We start from the raw sequence: 24,003 nt of genomic DNA on the forward strand, positions 1-24,003 counted from the left end.
ATTGCGGAGTACATCATCCCTGGGAGCGCTTGAGAGAAGCCGCGCTCCAGGGTACGAGGCGTACTAACAGCTGTATGCTTCATCATCATCGCGGAGTACATCATCCCTGGGAGCGCTTGAGAGAAGCCGCGCTCCAGGTTACGTCGCGTACTCCCCGCTGTACGCCTCCTTGCCACCCCTGATCACCGCGCCCCTGGGAGCGCTTAAGAGAAGCCAGGCCCCCGGGGTACGCCTCGAATGTAGCGCCTAGACCGAGCGTACTGGAGAGGACAGTACGCCTCGGCCCCAGCATCCCTAGGCTGCGTACCTGGAAGTGCGAGGAGCGGACCGCGCTCCAGAGTACGCCCCGCCCCCAGTGCTGTCCGGTCGGAGCAGGAGCCGCAGACTGGATCCCCGAGCGCCAGAGCACGCCCCGCGCTGAGGACAGTACGCCACAACCCCGAGGGGGGGGCCAGGAGATCAGCAGTGCCCCGACCTGGACGCATCACAACGGGAGGAATCCCCACACGCACAGCTCGAGGATTGAGAGCCTTCCGTGTGGGATTCCCCCCGCCTTTGCAATCCCCCCAGGACCAACCCAAGGCTCGAGGATTGAGAGCCGGACTAGAGACTGACCCAGAGAGACTGTGAGTACTCCGGAAGACCTACCCCCCAAATCTCTCGACCCCCAAGTCCGACCGTCCCCGAAAGGACCATGAGCCCTAATTCCCATGTGTATTCATCTGGACCTAATGCCAACTTGTATATAAAGAACATAGGGCCAGATGTAGGAGCCTAAATACCGGTCGGTAACGGCCGATTTCGGCCGTTACCGACCGGTATTTAAGAATTGGCATGTAGGGGGCCAATTTTACCGATTCGGTAAATGTACCGAATCGGTATTTGTACCGATTCGGTAACTTGCAGATGTAGGTGGGACTCTTCAGAGTCCCAAAGGCCTTACAGATTCGGTATTTTACCACCCAATCCAATTGGGTGGTAAAATACCGAATCCAGGTGTGTATGCACATGTGTGCATGCACACCTATGCCATGTGACAGACAGACATGCCCTTAGGGCATGTCTGTGTGCCACATGGCACACATGCCTGTATTCGGGGTGCTAGAGGGTGTCAAAGTGACACCCCCTGCACCCTTGGTGAAATCGGTATTTACCGAATCGGTAAATACCAATTCGGTATTGCCCATTGATTCCTATGGGCTTCAAGGCCCATAGGAATCAATGGGCAATACCGAATCGGTATTTACCAATTCGGTAAATATACCGATTCGGTAAATACCGATTTTTACAGATTCGGTAATTCAATTACCGAATCTACCTAAATCTCCCTCCTTCATATTTACCGATTCATAAATACCGAATCGGTAAAATTCGGTATTTATGAATCGGTAAATACGATTTTCCTACATCTGTCCCGTAGTGCCTTAATCTCGTGGTGTTGTGTCTCTCTGTAGTGTGCTGGCGTCTCTGCGTATATGACCATAAATGTGTAACCCTCCTCTCACGGAGGCCCGACTCTAGTGCTCGGTAACGTTCCACGAGGAGGGAGGCCCCAGGGTGGCCAGGAGGACTTACCCCTGTCCCCCCAGAGACCTTTCCCCCTCTAACACTGGCAGCAGACGAAAGGATCTGAATCAGCATTTGTGGTCATTGGGCAAGGGAGCAGCTGACACACTACATAACAAGGGCGAAGCCAAAGTAGAGACTGAGGTTGCAGAACCGAACCTTCTTACACAAATACCTACCCCTCCCAACCACCATGAGTACTACCGCACCCAACGGGAACCCAGTCTTTCAAGAAGAACAATTAGACGCCTATACCCACAAGGAACTAAAACAGTTCTGTAAAGACGCGCAAATCCCTACCACTGGCCTAAGCACCAAAGAAGACCACCAGAGGGCCCTAAGGGCCTGGGTAGAGTCCCGAGCCTCTCCTGCCCCAGTAGAAGAGAACGGTAGGGGGGTGCGCAGCAGGACGAACCTGGGGCCCCCGAGACAGAGAGAGCAGCCTCCCCTGTGCGTAGTAACCCGTCAGATAGAGGACTGTCCCCGGAGGAGCTAGCAGACCGAGAGAGAAGCAGAGCCCACGAGCTAGAGCTAGCTAAGCTCAAAATTGAAGGAGAATTAAAGTTAGCCGAGCGAAAGTTAGCTATAGAGGAGTTGAGGTTACAAGGGGAGTTAGAGGAAAATAAGTTGCAGCGAGAGCATGAGGGCAGGAAACTACAGTTAGAGCACGAACGGAGCCTGAAGGAGCTCGAGCTCAAAGCTAGGAATGAGGAAGCCGGGCCCCCGGGAAACAGGGGACACCCGCCCCCGGTCGAAACCAAGGTCCACATCCCCAAGGACGTAGTCAGGGAGTATTATAGGAATGATGACATCCAAAAGTGGTTTTAGGCCTATGAGGTCACAATGACCTCGCACCGGGTCCCCGAGAAGGATTGGGGGGCCGGGTTATGGGGGCGGTTCCTAAGCGAATGGAGGAATACTTTACTAGAGCTACCAACCGCGGCCCTGAATTCCTACAGCCATATGAAGGAGGCCTTGTTAGACAGGTACGGGCTCACCCCAGAGATGTACCGACAGCGGTTCCGGGATTGCAAGAAACTCCCGGGTACCACCTGGGTAGACTACGTCAACTTCTACAGCAGAGCTTTAGAAGGGTGGATCAACGGCAGCAAAGTCACCACGTTCGACGAATAATTCGATCTGATCGCCTGGGAGCACCTCTCCTTGAATTGCTTTGTTGAACTGCATCAGCACCTCCTGGACAGCAAGCTTACTAACCCGAGGAAGCTTGCTTTAGAGGCCGACCGCTGGGTGAACACCCGGGTCCCCAGTGACCCTTCGGTGATTATGCTAGGAATGAGAAGGGCCCCAGACAGCGAGGAGGTGGAGGCCAAGGTAGGCCGAGGGAATTCCTGCCTGGGCCCCAACGTGGTCCCCAAGGAAACCAGCAGCCAGTCGCACCATCTTCCTCCCTTCCAAGCCCTGCCCCCCCCGGCAGACCAGGGCTGAGGAAGTCCACCGCCTGTTACAAATGTCAACAACCCGGCCACTATGCCAGTGACCCTCAGTGTCCCCTCTTCAAGAAGCCCACCATCTCTGGGAACCCCCCCGTCACCTGACCGCGGTCGCCCTTGAGGAAGAGTTCGAAGCTCCCGAGGAGTGGGAACCTGTAGCGATGTCCCCCAGAACTCCACTACACCCCAACACTACGAAGTACGCGCAGTGGGTGACCGTCAACGGACACCGGGTAGAGGCCCTCCAGGACACTGGTGCCAGTGTCACGTCGGTTCGCTGTCACTTAGTATCCCCGGACCAGATTGTCCCGCACGTCCTCTGTCCCGTCATTGCGGCCGACAACTCTAAGAGCCTCTGCAAAATGGCCCAAATCCCCTTTGAATGGGAAGGAGTATCTGGCACCCTGCAGGTAGCGGTCCGCACCTCCATGCCAGTCGATTGTCTGCTGGGCAACGGCCTGGAAACCTACCCGTGGACCCAGGTGGAACGAGAGACCCACCTAAGGATGATGGGTCTCCCCGAGTGGGTGTGCGCCACCACTCGGGCCATGGCCGCCAGGATGAGTACCCAAGAAGGAGTGGGCCCAGTAGGGAGGGCCCAGCACCCCCCTCTGGGGGGAGAAGGAGGAGAGGACGGGCAACCTGACCCCCCCAGTCTAGACCCCCCCGGGGATGCCAACCCAGAAGGAGATGCCCAGGGCCCCACCGGCAAGCAGATCGCAGAGCTGGGCGACCTCCCTGGGTTGGACCAGTGGCGACAGGAGGGTGGACCCTCCCGGGAAGAGTTCTGCCAGGATAAGACCACCTGCCCCACTCTCCTGGGCATACGGCAGCAGGCCACCGCCCAGGCGGCCGGAGACCAGGCTGGGTCCCACTGGATTTACTGGGAGAATGGTCTCCTCTGCAGCGAGCCTAAGTCTGCTGAGCTAGGGTCCGCCCGGGTACTGGTGGTACCCCTGTGTTTCTGGGGATTCCTACTAAGACTAGCCCACGATGTACCTCTGGCCGGACACCTGGGACAGGATAAGACCTACCACCGGCTAGTCACCCATTTCTATTGGCCCCAGATGCGCCAAAATGTAGAGACTCACTGCCAGTCCTGCCAGACCTGCCAGGCTAGCGGGAAGAGTGGGGGAAAGCGCAAGGCACAGCTCCAACCCTTTCCGGTGGTCAGTACCCTCTTTGAGCGAGTAAGAATCGACATTGTGGGACCCCTAGACCCCCGCACCGTCATGGGCCACAGATTCATCCTCGTCCTGGTGGACCATGCCACTAGGTACCCTGAGACCATTCCCCTCCGCACCGTGACAGCCCCCGTGGTGGGGCGGGCCCTGATGGGGATATTCTCTCGAGTAGGATTCCCCCGGGAAGTAGTGAGCGACCGGGGGACAAACTTCATTTCAAAATATATGAAGTCCCTGTGGCAGGAGTGTGGGGTGACATACAAATTCACAACCCCGTACCACCCCCAAGGCAACGGTCTGGTTGAGCGATTCAACCGGACCCTCAAAGGAATGATCATGAGGTTGGAGGAGCCCCTGAGGCGCAAATGGGACATCCTCCTGCCCTGCCTCTTGTTCGCCTACCGGGAAGTCCCCCAGAAGTCCCTGGGGTTCAGCCCTTTTGAACTCCTCTATGGTCACCCTGTCCGAGGACCATCGAGTCTGGTCAAGGAGGGCTGGGAGACGGCCCCCCCCAGAACCCTCCCCAGGAGGTATTCCGGTACATCCTGGCCCTGAGGAATCAGACTCGGAGATTCAGGGAACTTGCGGAGGCCAACCTCGAAGCTAGCCAGGCCGAGATGAAACGCTGGTATGACCAGAACGCCACTTTGGTGGAGTTTCAGTCTGGCCAGCAAGTGTGGGTGATGGCCCCCGTGGAGCCCTGCGCTCTCCAGGACAAATAGACCAGACCCTTCAAAGTAGTGGAGCGCAAGAGCCAGGTCACCTACCTGGTAGACGTCCAGTCCCCGAGGAACCCTTTGAGGGTCCTCCACGTGAACCGCCTCAAACCCCACTTTGAACGGTCTGAGGTGAACATGCTCCTAGCCACCGATGACGGGGCGGAGGAAGAGACCGATCCCCTACCTGACCTTCTGCGTGCTACGGAGCAGGATGGCTCCGTGGAGGGAGTGATTCTCTCGCCCTCCCTCACTCCTAAACAGCGGGAAGACTGTCACCAGCTGTTGGGCTAGTTGTCTGGCTTATTCTCCCTGGTCCCCAGCATCACCGATTGGTGTGTCCATGACGTGGACACTGGAGACAGCACCCCTGTGCGGCAGAAGACCTACCGGGTCCCCGACCGAGTCCGGGCCTGCATTAAGGAGGAGGTCTCCAATATGCTAGCCCTGGGAGTAGTGGAGTCCTCTGGCCGCCCGTGGGCCAGCCCCGTGGTACTGGTCCCAAAAGCGGCCGCCCCGGGGGCCAAGCCCGGACTAAGGTCTCAGTACTTTCGACCTGACCTCGGGATACTGGCAAATTGCCCTTACCGAAGGAGCCAAGGAAAGGTCCGCCTTCTGCACCCAGACGGGCACTATCAATTCCGGGTGATGCCCTTCGGGATAAAGAACGCCCCGGCCACTTTCCAGAGACTGGTCAACCGGATACTGGCGGGGCTGGAAGAGTTCAGTGCCACCTACCTGGATGATATTGCCGTGTTCAGCACCGACTGGGGGGAACACTTGCGACACCTCTGGGAGGTGCTGCTGGCCCTACGCCTGTCTGGCCTCACCATCAAAGCCAGTAAGTGCCAAATTGGCCAAGGGTCAGTGGTCTACCTTGGCCACCAAGTAGGGAGTGGCCAGGTGGCCCGCCTCCAACCCAAGATCAACGCTATCCTGGCGTGGGAACCCCCGACCACCCAGACCGGGGTGAGGGCCTTCCTCAGCCTCACCGGTTACTACCAGAGATTCATCAAAGGGTATGGCAGCATAGTGGGGCCCCTAACTGAATTAACCTCTAAAAGACAGCCTAAGAAGGTCCACTGGACTCCCACCTGTCAGGCGGCGTGTGACACCTTGAAGACCGCCGTGTGCACTGCCCCAGTACTCCAGGCCCCTGACTACTCCCAGGAGTTTGTCGTCCAGACCGACGCTTCCGAACATGGCATAGGGGCAGTGCTGTCCCAACTAGATGAGGCAGGCCAAGACCGACCCGTCGCATTCCTTAGTAGGAGATTACTACCCAGAGAGCAAAGATGGAGCACCATTGAGCGGGAGGCCTTTGCGGTGGTTTGGGCCCTGAAGAAACTGAGGCCCTACCTGTTCGGGACCCACTTCCTGGTCCAAACCGACCACCGGCCTCTAAAGTGGCTCACGCAGATGAGGGGGGAAAATCCCAAGTTGTTGCGGTGGTCCATTTCCCTCCAGGGGATGGACTTCACCGTCGAGCACCGGCCAGGCACGGACCACGCCAATGCGGACGGTCTATCCCGGTTCTTCCGCTTCAGTGAGGAGAACTCCCAAGGGGATGAGTAGTTCTCCCTGCCTTTCAGCTGGGGGGGGGACGTGTGTGTTAGACCTGACCTCCTCGGCGTGGCCCTGCATACACCTGAGCGGGGCCCCCACTAGCGTAATCCTGTCCTATGCCCCATAATAGCGGTAGCCACCCCATGTACAGCCTCCACCCTTCCCCCCGAGAACAGAAAGCCTAGGGCCCAGGGCTGTCGATAGGAAGTAAGGCCAGCCAGCGCCCTGCCCCCCAGAGTCCCAACCACAGAGAAACCCGAGCCCCCATCACCCCCTGGCCAGCCCTGAGAAGAGAGCCTGTGAGCAGCAGGAGGGGGGCGGAGGAGTTTCGATAACACCTCCCGCCAGGACGGGCCGATCCCGGCCGGGCAGCAGAGAACCCCTCCCACCTCCGGACTTCAAAGGGACAATGCCAAATCGCGAGAGGCCGAGCCCTCTGGCCCCGAACCCCACGGAGCCAGCTGGAGTGGGGGCGGAAACTCGAGAAGGGAGGAGCGAGGGAAGATAAGGGCTACGAGGGAAGCGGGAAAGTTAGTTGGATCGGAGAAGAAAGGCCCTGCAGACGTGGTCGCGGCCATTGGAGATAAAGACCGCCGTGCTCACCAACAAAAGACAGAAGAGCCCTGCAGATTGAATCGCGGCTCTCTGGCATGCCCTGGTCACCGTGAGAATCACCCCTGACACCCCTGGCTCGAGCCCTGCAGACGTGGTCGCGGCTCGAGCGTTGGGCTGCGCGGACTGCGGTACTCATCCTTGACATCCCTGATCGAAGCGACCCTGGGAGCGCTTGAGAGAAGCCGCGCTCCAGGGTACGAGGCGTACTAACAGCTGTACGCTTCATCATCATCGCGGAGTACATCATCCCTGGGAGCGCTTGAGAGAAACCGCGCTCCAGGGTACAAGGCGTACTAACAGCTGTACGCTTTATCATCATCGCGGAGTACATCATCCCTGGGAGCGCTTGAGAGAAGCCACGCTCCAGGGTACGTCGCGTACTCCCCGCTGTACGCCTCCTTGCCACCCCTGATCACCGCACCCCTGGGAGCGCTTAAGAGAAGCCGCGCCCCCGGGGTACGCCGCGAACATATCGCCTAGACCGAGCGTACTGGAGAGGACAGTACGCCTCGGCCCCAGCATCCCTAGGCTGCGTACCTGGAAGCGCTAGGAGCGGACCGCACTCCAGAGTACGCCCCGCCCCCAGTGCTGTCCGGCCCGGAGCAGGAGCCGCAGACGGGATCCCCGAGCGCCGGAGCACGCCCCGCGCTGAGGACAGTACGCCACAACTCCGAGGGGGGGGCCAGGAGATCAGCAGCGCCCCGACCTGGACGCATCACATCAGGAGGAATCCCCGCACGCACAGCTCAAGGATTGAGAGCCCTCCGCGTGGGATTCCCCCGCCTTTACAATCCCCCCAGAACCAACCCAAGGCTCGAGGATTGAGAGCTAGACTAGAGACTGACCCAGAGAGACTGAGTACTTCGGAAGACCTACCCCCCAAATCTCTCGACCCCCATGTCCGACCATCCCCGAAAGAACCCTGAGCCCTAATTCCCATGGGTATTCATCTGCACCTAATGCCAACTTGTATATAAAGAACGTAGTGCCTTAATCTCGTGGTGTGGTGTCTCTCTGTAGTGTGCTGGCGTCTCTGCGTATATGACCATAAATGTGTAACCCTCCTCTCACGGAGGCCCGACTCTAGCGCTCGGTAACGTTCCACGAGGAGGGAGGTCCCAGGGTGGCCAGGTGGACTTACCCCTGTCCCCCCAGAGACCTTTCCCCCTCTAACAGGCAGGAAGTATTTACTGAAGTTCATTGTGAATCGTGAAGCAACACTGTCTAATTGTGATCGATAAAGAATTGAATGAGTTGTGTACTTGTTTTGCTCGTAATGTGCATAGGGGCAGAATTACAAGTTCATTACGTTACTATTGCATTACTTTTGAGATGTGAAAAGGGACGCGAAAGTGGCGCAAGGGGGTTGTAAATCTGGTACACAGTGTTCTGTTTTACTTTGCTTTCTTTTCTGTAATGTAGAGGCTCCTGGGTAAATATAACGGTTTCTTTACAGCCAGTACCTTTCAACCCTACCCCCAAATGGCTTTCTGCCTGTTACCATAGTAGCAGTACATGGAACACTTAAATGAGCACAGAGGTTAGAAGTTCACCACACTTTGGGGTCGATGACGATGGCGGACGGAAGGACGACCGCCGTCCTGGAGTAGGCGGAAAATGCTTTTTTTCAGTCCGCCTGCCGCGAGCACTCCGTCCGCCATATTAGGATGGGAAACCCTGTCAAATGTCCGTACGCGGCGGAAGAGCACGCACCGCCGCGGAAGTACACCCGACCCCGCGGCGGACGGAACCAATCCAGAGACACCGCCGTACAGAATGACGTCTCCGACCGTCCTCCAAATCACGATGGCGGAAAACACACATAAAATCGCTGCGGAAAAACAACCTGCCTGAACACGGCGGAATCACCACAGCGGAGATACAACACATTGCAGAGATACACACCACAAGCAGATCGCCGTCATGGACCCAGCGCTACACGCATTTCCGATACTCTTCGTGCTCCACCACCAGCAAGTCATGGCCCATCACCGATGACGACGCAGGTACGCCAACACACCAATTGCTGTCGGAAGGGGAATACCTGCCAGGGCTGTGACGTAGGGAGGGGGAGTGTCATGTTTGTGAAACTGCCTTTACGATTGCACCAATATATCAACAATTCAAGTACACAACCAGGAATGACAACGACAAACCACGACACATGAGTGACTTGCTTTATTAAACATAATAGTGGTATAATCGTACACTACCCAAGAGCATGGGCACTGGGTACAACAGAGCAGGTACATCTGAAGCAGCACATGAGGGCACAATGCAGTATCAGAACAGCAACAGGGCAGTGTTTACAACAGAGCAGGTACATCAGAGGCAGTACTTGAGAGGGCACAATGCAGTATCTGAACAGCAACAGGGCAGTGTTTACAACAGAGCAGGGACATCAGAGGCAGCACATGAGGGCACAATGCAGTATCAGAACAGTAACAGGGCAGTGTTTACAACTGAGCAGGTACATCAGAGGCAGCACATGAGAGGGGCAAAGTGCATCAACAGTCCATGGCAAGGCACAGGTACATCAGAGGCAGCTCTTGAGAGGGGCTATGTGCATCAACAGTCCATGGCAAGGCACAGGTACATCAGAGGCAGCACATGAGAGGGCACAATGCAGTATCAGAACAGCAACAGGCCAGTGTTTACAACAGAGCAGGTATATCAGAGGCAGCACAAGTACGTGGGTCAACCGCCCAGTCCCAAGGACAGTAACAATGCGAGGGTGGTTACAATGGACAATCGAGACACAACGTCCAATTACATGTGAGTGATGGGAGCTACACCTCACAGCACAGAATCTGGTGGACTGCTTGAACTAGTCGCCTTGGACACACTGCCAGCACCAGATACAGGAGTGTGAGACACAGCCACAGCTCGAGTGACTGACACATGAGCCATAGATCCAGACACACTGCCAGCACCAGGAACAGGAGTGTGAGACACAGCCACAGATGTAGTGACTGACGCATGAGCCATAGACCCAGACACACTGCCAGCACCAGAAACAGGAGTGTGAGACACAGCCACAGCTCTAGTGACTGATACATGAGCCATAGACCCAGGCACACTGCCAGCACCAGAAACAGGAGTGTGAGACATAGCCACAGCTCTAGTGACTGACACATGAGCCATAGACCCAGACACACTGCCAGGACATGTCCCTGTACAGTGACCAACAAATACCATGCCAGCATCTGACACATGAGAGTGGCTGACACACACAGTGCCAGTACCTGAAACAGGAGAGGGCACAACTGACACAGTGCTACTGCATGATGCATGACAGCGAACAACAGACACAGTGCCACTATCTGACACATGAGAGTGAACGGCAGCTGACCCACTAGGACCACTGAAATGATGAGCCACAGGGCTGTATGGGCCAGGAGGCAGGGTGGCTCTGGGAGCTGGGGACAGCTGGACTGGAGCGACATTGGGGTGGTCAGGTCTCACTGGTGTGTGTCTCCGTTTCTTTGTGAAATGTAGGGGCACCCTGGACATGACTGGACTGGTAAGTGTTGTGGCCTCATCAGACATCAAAGAATGATCATGTGCTTGTGGTGGTCTGCTCTCTGGGGACGTGCTGGACCCTGCTTGACGTTTGCTGTGGCCCTGCCTTCTGCCCTCTGCATCATGTGTAATGGGGGATGCAACAACAGTGTACTCCTTATTCTGCTTCTGCGGGGTGTGGATGGGAGTTGAGGTATGTGGGGACTCCACCGCTGACACATGTGTTGTACGTTCCTTCAACAACATCAGCCTCAGTCCTTGATGGAGCTTGTGTCCATGGGAGAAGCCTTGGCCCTGGGATGTGCCTTGGACGTAGGAGGTGTCCTGTCTCTGGAATGTCCCTGATCCCTGGGCGGTGCCCTGTCCCTGGGAGCAGACTTGTCCATTGTAGTGTACCTGTCCTTTGAAGTGTCCTTGTCCTTGGGAGTGTCCCTGCTCTTGGGAGGTGCCCTTTCCTTTGTAGTGTCCTTGTCCTTGGGAGTGTCCCTGCTCTTGGGAGGTGCCCTTTCCTTTGTAGTGTCCCTGTCCTTGGGAGTGTCCCTGCTCTTGGGAGGTGCCCTTTCCTTTGAAGCGTCCTTGTGAGTGTCCCTGCTCTTGGGAGCTGCCCTTTCCTTTGAAGCGTCCTTGTCCTTGGGAGTGTCCCTGCTCTTGGGAGGTGCCCTTTCCTTTGTAGTGTCCTTGTCCTTGGGAGTGTCCCTGCTCTTGGGAGGTGCCCTTTCCTTTGAAGCGTCCTTGTCCTTGGGAGTGTCCCTGCTCCTGGGATGTGCCCTTTCCTGTGTAGTGGCCTTGTCCTTGGGAGTGTCCCTGCTCTTTGGAGGTGCCCTTTCCTGTGTAGAGTCCTTGTCCTTGGGAGTGTCCCTGCTCTTTGGAGGTGCCCTTTCCTGTGTAGAGTCCTTGTCCTTGGGAGTGTCCCTGGACGTGGGAGGTGCCCTTGCCTTGGGAGTACCTTTTGAGGGGGATGCGTCTGTTACATGTGAATCTTTTTCCCCCAACACCCCTTGAGGATCCTGTGTGTCAACTCCAGTGTAGCTCATGTCGTGATGGGTGAAAGATTTCCCTGTCCTAGGGGATGGTGTTTGTGCCCTCCGTGCCCTGCCTTGCTGTCTGTGGCTGCTTCTAGTGCAATATCCCGAAAATGACGCCTGGTCTGAAAATTCACTCTCCCCTGAGACATCTAGTGGTGTGGATGGGGGAACAGAAGCAGCACCCTGTCCATACGACTGAAGAATGGCTGACGACACAGTGTTTGCTAATGACTGAACTGTTCTGTGGAGACCAGCAACATCGCCATGCATCCCCTCCATGAATGCTACCACCTGCCCCAACTTCCTATCGTGGTCTTGGAATGCATTGATCATGTTGGTCTGCCCTACACACATCTGTCGCAGCAGATCAACAGCCTCAGCACAAAGTGCACTTTGTGGCACAGGGGCAGGGGCAGCGGTGCCTGCGCCAAAGGCAACTCTGCTCCCCCTACTCTGGCGAGCAGGAGCTGTACTTGTTGCAGTTGGTGGCAGTGTGGGCCCTGTGTGCTGTGTACCGACTGAAGGTGTTGATTGCCCTCTCCCTGTCTGTGACAACAGTGCTGACTCACCACCACTGTCTGAGGATGAGGACGATGGTGTCTCCACATGTGAGTCCTCAGGGACGGTTCTGTCCCCCTCTCCGGGGCTGCCCTCTTCAGTGTCAGTCTGCGTGTGTGTCATCTCGGATCCGGATGTATTGCCACCACTCATCTCCGTCGTCTGTGTGTCAGTGCCCTCGGCCAAAGCTGGAAGAGAGGGAAGAGATGTTAACCTAAGTGCCACACTCACATACTGAAGGTTACAAAGTCACACCTTTCCTTACAGTCGATTGACATGTAGCACCCATCCTGCACACGAACCACCCCTACCAGACATCCTCACATCATAGAACCGTGGGTGTCTGTGAAACATGTACATCATACAAACAGGGCAAGTGCATGCAGACCACCACACATGTCATGCCGTGGGACCACAGACCTCAATGGCATGTCCTGCAACCCTCAACTACAAATCAACTGGTATGTCCACCTGGCGGACATGGGTGCTAACGCTCACTCCGCTAATGGCACCAACATGCAATTAATGCAAAACATACGCACCACGGACGTCACTACTGTGTCTGAGCACGAATACATGCATGCACTCACAAGTTACAGACACATACAGTCTGCTTACCGCTAGTTTGCTGTTGATCCCCTCTCAGCCAGGCGGACAGGTCAGGATGCGTCACAGCAATTATACGGTGCATTAGAGGGGTCATGGTGCGTTGGGCAAGGCGGCTTGATCTTGGAATAATCCCCAGTGTCATCTCCGCAACATTCTTGCTGAGCCTGGATATGTCGTCCCAGCGCTTGTGGCAGTGTGTGTGTCGTCTATTGCACACCCCCACTGCCCGTACATCATGTGCTATGGTCCTCCACACGGCCTTGCGAAGGTGCAGCTTGACCTACCAGGATGGGAGACAAGAGGGGAACGTCAGTGGACAGTTTGGCATTCACAAATATCGTAGAAACACGTATCTTCATGCAGCCATGCTCAGTACAACACATGTGAAGGTCCCACAGCACACCGCCAAGCTTGCAGAAGCCAGGAGTCAGTGACCACCTCATGCCCCCCAACATGTTACCCACTGCACTTACCACCTGTCCGGGGGCACCGTAGAGCCGTTCATAGTGGCTGAGCACACCGTCCACAAGGACATCCAGCTCCGCTGGGGTGAAGGGACGAGACCGGATCTCTCGCACTCTCTGCATGGCAAGGTCCAGGACTGTGGCACAACAGCAGCAGTTGTTGGATAGCTCTGGAGCAGCAGGTCGAGGTGACGGTCGCAGGCAGCAGTTGTTGGATAGCTCAGGAGCAGCAGGTCGAGGTGACGGTCGCAGGCAGCAGTTGTTAGGTAGCTCAGGAGCAGCAGGTCGAGGTGACGGTCGCAGGCAGCAGTGGCTGGAAGCAGTGAATGTGTGCAGAAGATTTTCACACATATATAGGGCCCTGAGCTCATATCTGTGGCACACGTCTGCAGCAAATGGTTTTCCCTGGATGCATCATTCAAAAAGAGCCAATGACTCGCCCTGGTGTGGCGGTGCACGGCTTCCGCTATTTTTGAATGCGCTTACGCGCCCCGCGTAACCGGTTTCCATTGGCTACATGTGCACGGACCGTCACGGTCACACACCGGCAACCGCATGTGCTCGCTACCGCGACAGTGCATCATTTGAAAATAATCACTCACTGGTGCCGCTATGGCGGTGCACGCATTCCGCGGGGGCGGTGCAGGCTAACACGTACATTTGAATATGCAATTTGAAATGGAAGTTGATAACCGCCCTTACAGTCACATTGCGTCACCCACCGCCGGACCTGGCCGGACACCCACCGCCGGGTGCAGGCCGGTCACCCACTGCCAGTCCTGGCTGGTCACCCACCGCCGGGTGCAGGCCGGTCACCCACCGCCGGGTGCAGGCCGGTCACCCACCGCCAGTCCTGGCCGGTCACCCACTGCCAGTCCTGGCCGGTCACCCACCGCCAGCCCCCGGTGGAGGGTGACTGGCCAGGACTGGCAGTGGGTGACCCGCCTGCACCCGGCGGTGGGTGGGTGACCGGCCAGCCCCCGGCGGTGGGTGACCGGCCAGGACTGGCAGTGAGTGACCGGCCAGGACTGGCGGTGGGTGACCGGCCAGGACTGGCGGTGGGTGCCCGGCCAGGACTGGCAGTGGGTGACCGGCCTGTACTGGCGGTGGGTGACCGGCCTGCACCCGGCGGTGGGTGACCGGCCAGGACTGGTGGTGGGTGACCGGCCAGTACTGGCGGTGGGTGACCGGCCTCCACCCGGCGGTGGGTGGGTGACCGGCCAGCCCCCGGCGGTGGGTGACCGGCCAGGACCGGTGGGCAGCGGTGGGTGCAGCAATGTGACTGTAAGGGGGGTATCAACTGTCATTTCGAATTGCATTTCAAATGTATGTGTTAACCTGCAGCACCCCCGCGGAATGCGTGCACCGCCATAGCGACGCCAGTGAGTGATTAGTTTCAAATGATGCACCGTCGCGGTAGTGCGCACATGCGTTTTGCGGGGTGTGACCGGGATAGTCCTTGACCATACAGCTGTGTCAACGATCATCTTCTGTGTTGGTGGAAGGCGTCCCCAGATGGCGTATGTACACACACTGCATGTCTCCGCTCGCATGTAATGTTCATAGTTGTACATGTGTGTCAGGACATGTCCGGAATGCTGCAAGAATAATGATGTCAAGTCAATGGACCGTGTCCACGTGTGACATTCATGTCCATTTGTTGCAGTAATGTGCACCCAAGTTGCGTCAGATGTGCATGGCGACGTGTTGACGTCTTGGTTTTGCGGACACACGTTTCCATTTGTACACATCTACACAGTACATCAAGGGTGTGTACCCACATTCATAAGCTGTTGTGAGTGTGTGGTTTGTGTGTGCAAGTAACAATGATGTGGGTGTACATGCATTCTGTGTATGCGTGTCTGTTGTTGCGTGCCCATGCATGTCATGTGAGGAGGCCCAGCATTGTAGATGTGGTCATGAAGACAAGGAGGGTGTGTTCCATGTTCATGTTGTGTGTGCACGTACATGTGTGTCTGTGGGGACGCTTGTCCACATATGGGCCCTCAGTCATGTGTTGTTGCCAGATATTTCAACATGTGTGCACGTTACATTGGACATGTTTGCACACAGGATGTTGTTTGTGGTTGAACATTGTGTGTGGAGTTAGCTGTATTGCCTTATATATTGGTCACGTCACACATATAATCACTGTCTACAACATGTATTATTTGCATTGTGTTGGTCAAGATGTGATAGTGTGGCACAGCTATGCGTTGTTGGTCAATTTACATCTGCTACCATCTACTCCCACACAGGAGGGCTCCAAATGTGCATCGACCATACACTGTGCTGGAGGACATGGTTAACGAGGAGGTGATCCGGAAATTCCGGCTTGATCGACGTAGATTGCAGGAGCTTGTAACACAATTGTCACCTCATCTGCAGCCAGGCAGGACATATCCAGGAGCTATAACACCCACAGCAAAGGTGATGGCGGCACTTCACTTCTTTGCAACTGGCACTTTCCAGTACACAGTTGGTCATGCCGGGGGGATGTCACAATCCATGTTCAGCATGGTACTGCGGGATGTTCTGAATGCCATGATGCTTTACAAGGATGATTACATCCATTTTCCACGTCCAGCAGAGTTGGCAGCAGTCAAAGGGGACTTCTATGCCCTGGCCCAGATACCACACGTAGTGGGTTCCATTGATGGAACACATATTGGTCTCATTCCACCCCAGGCACGTGAACCTGTATATAGGAATCAGAAGCACTACCATTCGATCAACGTGCAAGTGGTGTGCCTGGCTGACAACATCATCTCCCATATGTGTGCCAGATTTCCCGGGTCCGCCCATGACTCCCACATCCTGCGGAGCAGCATTGTCCCCCAACTGATGGCTAATCTGCGTCCAGAACGTGCGTGCCTTGTAGGTGAGTGTGCTGTGAGGACAATTGTGTTGTATGTGTGGCATGGTGTTCCCACCAATCCTGGTAATGATATTTGTGTCTATCATCCCCCCACCTAAGCGACTCTGCGTACCCAAACCGCCCCTGGCTGCTGAGCCCCATACAGAATCCGACAACCCCTGGTGAATTGCGTTATAATGAGGCCCATGGGAGGACACGTCAGGTCAGTGAACTTACTTTTGGAATGCTGAAGTCTAGGTTTCGCTGCCTGGATAAAACCGGAGGGGCCCAGCAATACTCACCAGGCAAAGTATGCCAAATCGTGATTGCCTGCTGCATGCTCCACAACCTGGCCTTGCGCAATAACATTGAACTGATCATGGACCCTGAAGACCAACAGGTTGCTTCGCCTCCCATCCCACCCATGTCCACTGATGAGGATAGTGGGGAGGAAGAAGGTGTGGACCAGAGGCGTCAGCTCATTGATCGCTATTTTCCTTGAATGTGAGTAGCTACCTCTTGTGCAGATAGACAATGCGTGATGGATGTTTGGTGGTGATGTGTGGGCGTGGTGTGTCTATGCTGCCTGTTCTGGTATGTTCTCTTTGCAGATGTGTGTGTGAGATGTTGTACATGCAATGCTCCCTGATGTGTGTCCTGTGATCCACTTAATTGGTGATGGGTTACAAGATTATCCAAAAGGACCGCATCAACCAAACAGAAGGAGGCATCGCCATCATCCACAGGAACACCATTCGCATCTCGACCAGCTCCGAAGACACCCTCATAGCCACCGAACACCTCCACTTCCAGATACACACCGATCCCAAGACCACACTCAGAGGCACCCTCATCTACAGACCTCCAGGACCCCGCACACAATTCAGCGAAGACGTCGCTGAATTTGTCAGCCCACACGCCCTCCCCTCCAAAGACTACATTCTCCTAGGGGACCTCAACTTCCATCTCGAGAATAACAACAACAAAAACACCACCACCCTGCTGGACAACCTCGCCAATCTCGGACTCAAACAACTGGTGAATACCCCCACCCACTACGCCGGACACACGCTCGACCCAATCTTCTCCTCCAGCAACCACATCTCATTCAATCACGCCACGGGACTCCACTGGACAGACCACAGCTGCGTCCACTTCAGCTTCAGAAAGACCACGACCCACCACCACCCGCAACAAGCTCCCCGCAGAAACTGGAACAAAATTACCACCGACCAGCTCACCACATCACTGAACCAAAACCCTCCCGCCAGATCAACGGACCCAAATCAAGCAGCCATCAATCTCGCACAGTGGATCACCCACTGCGCTGACGAATTAGCACCCATGAAAAACCATCCCAACAAGCCCGGAAGCAAAAAAGCCTCCTGGTTCACTGACGACCTCAAGAACTCCAAAAAGAACTGCCGCACCCTCGAGAAAACCTAGCGAAGAAACCCAACCACAGACAACATGACCGCCCTCAAGAACGCCACCCGCAAACACCACCAGCTGATCCGCACCACCAAGAAATCAGCATTCAAGGATCGACTAGACAACAACGCCCACAACAGCAAGGAACTCTTCAGCATTGTCAAAGAACTCACCAATCCCAGCGCCGGAAACAACGACATCACTCCCTCTCAAGACCTCTGCGACTCTCTAGCCTCATTCTTCCACAGCAAGATCGCTGACATACATAACAGCTTCGGCGACCAGTCCACTCCCCTCACCACTGAATTGAAGCCCCCCACCACCACCCTTCGCGCCTGGACCCCGATCAGCACCGAAGACACCATCCGCTTGATGAACTCCATCCACTCCGGATCTCCAACCGACCCATGCCCCCATCACATCTTCAACAAGGCCGACTCCGTCATCGCACCCCAACTCCGGGACATCATCAACTGCTCCCTCAACACCGCTACCTTCCCAGAAAGCTGGAAACATGCCGAACTCAGTGCCCTCCTGAAAAAACCTACAGCTAACCCCACCGAACTTAAGAACTACCGCCCCATCTCGCTCCTCCCATTCCCCACCAAAGTCATACAAAAGACCGTCAACAGTCAGCTCGCCCCCTTTCTTGAGTCTAACGGCTCCCTCGAACCCTCACAGTCCGGCTTCCAAGCCAATCACAGCACCGAGACCGCCCTCATCGCAGCCACAGATGACATCCGGACTCTTCTCGACAACGGGGAAACAGCGGCCATCATCCTCCTGGACCTCTCTGCAGCGTTCAACACGGTCTGCCATCGTACCCTTGTACAACGCCTCAGCAACATTGGAATACAAGATAAAGCATTGGATTGGATCATCTCGTTCCTCGCCGGAAGAACCCAGAGAGATCGCCTCCCCCCTTTTACATCAAAGGCCACCGAAGTCATCTGCGGCGTACCACAAAGATCCTCGCTCAGCCCCACCCTCTTCAACGTCTACATGAATCCCCTCGCATCCATCACACGCCAGCACAACCTCAACATCATCTCCTACGCAGACGACACACAGCTGATCCTCTCCCTCACCAAAGACCCAAACACCGCCAAAACCAACCTACACGAAGGGATGAAAGACGTAGCCGAAGAACAGCCCCCTAAAACTGAATTCCGACAAGACGGAAGTCCTCATCCTAGGGTCATCCCCCTCTGTCTGGGACGACTCATGGTGGCCCCCGGCCCTAGGCAGCGCACCTAAACCAACGGACCATGCTCGCAACTTGGGATTCATCCTAGACTCCTCCCTCTCGATGACCAGACAAGTCAACGCCGTCTCATCATCATGTTTTAATATCCTACGCATGCTCCGAAAAATCTTCTGATGGATCCCCACCGAAACAAGGAAGACGGTCACCCAAGCACTTGTCACAAGCCGACTGGACTACGGAAACACCCTCTACGCCGGAACCACTGCCAAACTGCAGAAAAGACTTCAACGCATTCAGAACGCCTCCGCTCGACTCATCCTAGACGTACCCCGCCACAACCACATATCCGGCCACCTGAGAGACCTACACTGGCTCCCCGTCAACAAGAGAATCACGTTCCGTCTCCTCACTCACGCACACAAGACCCTTCACCAGTGCTTAATTTGTAAAATATGAAGTACAGGTGCTCCCATTTTTTTAGAAGGCCACACCCACTTCCCTGGCTCCACCCACTTCCTCAAATGGCTCCACCTACTACCTTTATTGGCTCCATCCACATCCACAAGCCTCAACACATCCGAGCCACCTCCTCACTTCTAGAGTTCAGCAAGAAGCTGAATACCTGGCTCTTTACATAAGCACCTCGAATACCTCACACCTACACATCTGCCCATTGCCCAAGCACCTGGATACCCTCTTGGGTGATTAGTGCGCTATGCAAATCAATATAATATATTATAAAGTACAGAAAGTCTATAACAACAACTTATAAGTCAAGTTGAATTACAGAATGTAAGTAAAGGTCAAAATGCAGCTTTAGGAAAGGTAATATAAGGACGTGAGGCAGCTTCCCAACTTAAAAACAATGTGCTTGTACTGCACTGCTTGAAAGATAGAAAGGGATGAAGGAAAAAATACATTAAGGAAGGCAACAATAAATTCAGACAGGAAGGAAATAAATGAGTAATGGGTGTAAGGAGGAAAAAAAGAGAATGTGGAAGAAGTGAAGGATAGAGGGAAAAAGGAAGCAAACGGTGTGTGATGGATGACTACAAAGAACAAAGGAAAATGGAATAAAAGCAGAAGGAATGGTTAAGGATAAGAAAGAAAGAAATTAAAGAAGGGATGAAAGGAGCAGGAAAAGAATTAAGGAACGAAAGGAGGGAGAAGGAAGAAATGCACCAAGTGTAGTGATTGAATAAAAGATCTCGGGGGTCCCCTTGAGACAAGTTGTACTAATAACCTTTATATTATGCTTTGTACACCCCCACGCCCTGGCCAGTGAGCCTGTTTTGCTTAAACAGGTGCTCTCACAGGAACATGCTAAAAGCACGAAAACTTTCACATGCTGCTAGCCTTCTGATCCTGTACACGAAATAGGTATGTTAAATTTCATTAATAATATCCCTTTCAATAACATTGCCATGACTGGAATGTCTCTCCATTCCTCTGGAGTGCCTGTGAACTTCCATCCACCATACCAGCCTGTTCCTCCCATTTCAAGTGGAATCATTTCTTTCATTAAGCATGCTTTTTCAAGCACAGTCCTCTCCCTATTTTGAAAATAAATTACATTCAAGCAGATTCTCACATAATAGTGCCCGTGACAATGCTAGCTACCGCAGGGCTGACTCACAGTATAAAACGACAACAGGAAAATGCTGCTAAACGAAATAACTAAGATGCTTGAACTTCTACACTGCATTAAAGTTCAGTCTAGAATGCCAGTAATATAGCTCAGTAAGTTAGTGCCTAGTAGCAAAGATTTAAATACAACATGAGATTCTTTCATTCTATGACTTAATTTTGAAGTCAATAAAATGAGCACCACCAAAAAAGGTAGTTTTTAAAGTACTATGAAGCACCACGACTAATGCACTAAGTACTATATTAAAAATAAGGTTATTCCTTACATGTTGCAGAAAGAGTTACTGCCCCTTGCACGCATCTTACCGTCATGGCTTCTGCCTGACTGCAGCAGGGACCGGGCTGCCCCATATTAGCAAACTGAATCAAACGCAGTGAGACGAGACCCCAGAACAACAGGCTACACTTTACTGAGACTGCCTTTCAGTTCATAGCGGCCAAGGTTTCAGATTGCTAAGTGTGACATTTTCACAATTTCAGTGTAATTATGAGTGACATTTTAGCAACTATGAGTGACACTTTCTCACGAGAGCATTAAGCAATTTAGTCATACAAATAATTTCAGAAATTAAACCCATTTGAGCACCGAGTAACTAAGAAGTCACTGAACTAAATTGTACTAAGGGCAGGCAGCTGAAAACGGAGCAGAGCAGAGTCAGGCTGCATGACTGCACAGTTTTCAGACTCAGTACACCACAGGACAGGGGGCGCAGGCAATTCAGATTGATTGAAGCATCAATGTTATTTATCAACAGTATCCATAGCAAGTTAGCTTAACTACTAAAACACAGATGCCCTAGCAGCCTCACCCACACTGACCCCCTTGGGTCCTCCTTACTGCCGGCAATCAATCAATCAAGTCAGCATGCAGAGAATTAGTGTAGATTCCAGGGCCTCTCTGTCCCACGTGGGACCCGGCCCACAACAGAAGGATGTGAGCCCCCAACATGAAAAACACGTACCTCGTCCTCAGCTGTAATGTCTAAGCTGCAACAGTAGTGGACTCACTCATGCAGTCACCTGTGCTCGAGTCTTGCCTGTTCAGTACTGCATGCAGTGTGGGAGTCGGACTCTGGCTTACTGTGCAGCGTCAATTTGCAATGGTAGCAGATTCACCACTCTGAGACAAGTTCTTCTGAGACCGTGACTGCAAGCCTTGTCAGTAACACCAACATTTCCATCTGAAGGACTATTTTATAGCACCACAAGACCCCTAAAAAGTGAGTGATGTGCTCTAAGATATCCACAAATAATAATAATGCTGCAGCAGACCTGGCACCAGAATCATGTCTACCCATATTGAAAAAGGTAAAACAGGTGTGGATGAACACTCAGGGCCTCTGCTTACACTGGAGCACATTCCAAAATGTGCCACGGGATACAGAGCCCATAGTGGTCACAGCTCTGCCTGGAATCTTGCAGCTTGCACGTAATTTTCACAATATAAACTAATCAATTCTAGTTTTTTTCAAGAGTGGTAGGTTCCTTAAAGGTGCACTGTCTCACCAATGTTAGCCTAAAAGTATGCACCAGTCTTGTAGTTCATGTGGGTCTTTGGTGAGAATACTATTTGCAGTCGTATCAAATCCAGAGCTGTCATATTGACAAGCAACACATGCGTGTCTGCCCAAACATGGAGTGGTGCCACACCCTTTAACTTTCTTTTCTGTGGTCATACTGTCATTGTGCACGACTTTATCCTATCGTTCTGAGCTCAGAAAATCAGTTTCCAGAAGAATTAATCGACAGATTAATTAAAGCAAATGTATTAAACAGATATGTTTGGTTTCAACTCAAAGTGATTCAAACAAGCTGCTTGTCAGCTGCTTCTGTCTCATCTTTCATTCTGTAGTCGACCTGTGAGTCTGAAAGAATCTGGGTATCTTCCAATGTCCATGATAACAAGGCTCCACTGTATGTCCCCCCTGTGAAAGAAGTGCATCCATGAACAGATTACTTCCTGGCACTGAGAGCCAACGAGTTACATGAGCCCAAGGCTTTTTCTACATGCTTAAGATTTTTTATTTTAAAGAGCCTTCTTGTTAGCTGTCACGGCACCAGCAGAGCCATTAAATTCGATGATATAAGGCTGTGCACCCGTCCCACACATCCTGCATGTGCATCATTTCATATTCTGCCATTAACCATTCTTTCTCAGGCTGGTACTATTGTTCGCAGAGACGATGGAAAGGCCACGATGATGCCTACTACATACATACAACACAAGAGCATCAAGACTTCCTTATAGAGGGCTACCTAGGGCTGGCTATTGCCAGGTTGGGAAGGCCGCTCTCAGCACTTGCTCTGATAAAGCAGGAAGCTCCATCTTTAAACAGTAGTGTGTGTTTTCCGTACTGGGGATATTTCCTAATAGTGAGACTTCTCCCATTGGTTCGGACTGTGGGGAGGGTAAAATGAAAGAGAAAAAGCGCATTTTGTTAGATCTTCTTGATAAGAAAATAATCATTTACCCATAGAATAGCTGGGAACGATGCCGATATTGTATCAATACTGAGGCTTCCTAGGAAGGAAGGTGGAGGTTTAAAGTTCACCTGAAGGAGGCGGTGGGGAAGTTGTAAAATATCATTTGAATACACAGTGTAGGCAGCATGAAATATAGTATAAAACCTTAAGCCAGAAGACGAAAACCACCGTGAAGTATTAGTCTTTGCAGAGTGCAGCAATTGGGAAACCAGCAGCTGCATACATGGAGCAGCGGACTGACCCCATTCAGCTACATACTTTAAACAAATAATAACAGCTCTCTTTCAGTGCAGGCAGTAAAAATGTGCTCCGGAAACTTCAGCAATTAGTTTCTTGCATCTATACTGTCAAGACGCAAATGCAGAGGAAGTACAGTTTAATACACTCCATTTACATATTTTCCCAGGCAAGCGTTTAAAAGAAAATTTGACACTCCAATGAACTCACACTTACTTGTGAGTAGAGCATGGAATTCCGGTTTACGGGCCGACTGCCCGCCTCTCGAGAGCCTGGCCGCAACTTCTCTCACTCGAACGGCAAACGTGCCCCCCACCCTCCCGACTCACTCAGGCTCACAGCAGGCAGAGCTCAGAGCAGAGCTGGGCAGTGGGCTGCTGCAGCCCCCACAGTCCGAGGGCGGGGGCTGGGGGTCATCATTAATTTAAATTTACCGCAGCGGGTGGAGTTTTAAATTACCCGAGGCCTGCTGCGCAACACGCAGTTTGCTTCTTCTGCTTTCGGCGCCCGATTAGTGCTGAGGCTGCGCAGTATGCTGCTGGGGCGGGCCCGCGGGCGTAAATAGTGATCACTGATCCATGTCGGGACCCATACTTCAGGATTTGCCAAGGAGGGACGGGGCCTGCGTACTAACACCTTTTCCAATCGGTCATTGGTAGCACTACTGTGATATATTGGTGCACGCTGAGGCAGGGACCGAGGCAGTTTCTGGCGGTGTGTTTCATAATAGGGCGGGCGTGCTTCCATATGTCAAGCACAGTCAGTAACGCAAGCAATATCAGCTCTTAGCTGCTACCGGGGGAGACCGGAGTGAAGTCTGAGCAGGCAGCAGCTTATATCGTCGATAGACCCGGCCCTGAC

At 53.5% G+C, this 24,003-nt stretch overlaps 1 protein-coding gene across 1 annotated transcript in view; it reads right to left on the reverse strand.

Moving 5' to 3' along the window:
* The window catches only part of LOC144798604 (protein S100-A4-like), a 45,700-nt gene extending 22,165 nt beyond the window's left edge, over positions 1-23,535 (reverse strand). Inside the window, exon 1 of the mRNA XM_078669561.1 lies at positions 23,359-23,535. Within this exon, the coding sequence (XP_078525687.1) occupies positions 23,359-23,373 (15 nt within the window). The 5' untranslated portion in view covers positions 23,374-23,535. The remainder of the gene's footprint in view (positions 1-23,358) is intronic.
* Positions 23,536-24,003: the final 468 nt, after the last annotated feature.

This window comes from Lissotriton helveticus, chromosome 12, assembly GCF_964261635.1.
Source record: "Lissotriton helveticus chromosome 12, aLisHel1.1, whole genome shotgun sequence".
Taxonomy (NCBI): Eukaryota; Metazoa; Chordata; class Amphibia; order Caudata; family Salamandridae; genus Lissotriton; species Lissotriton helveticus.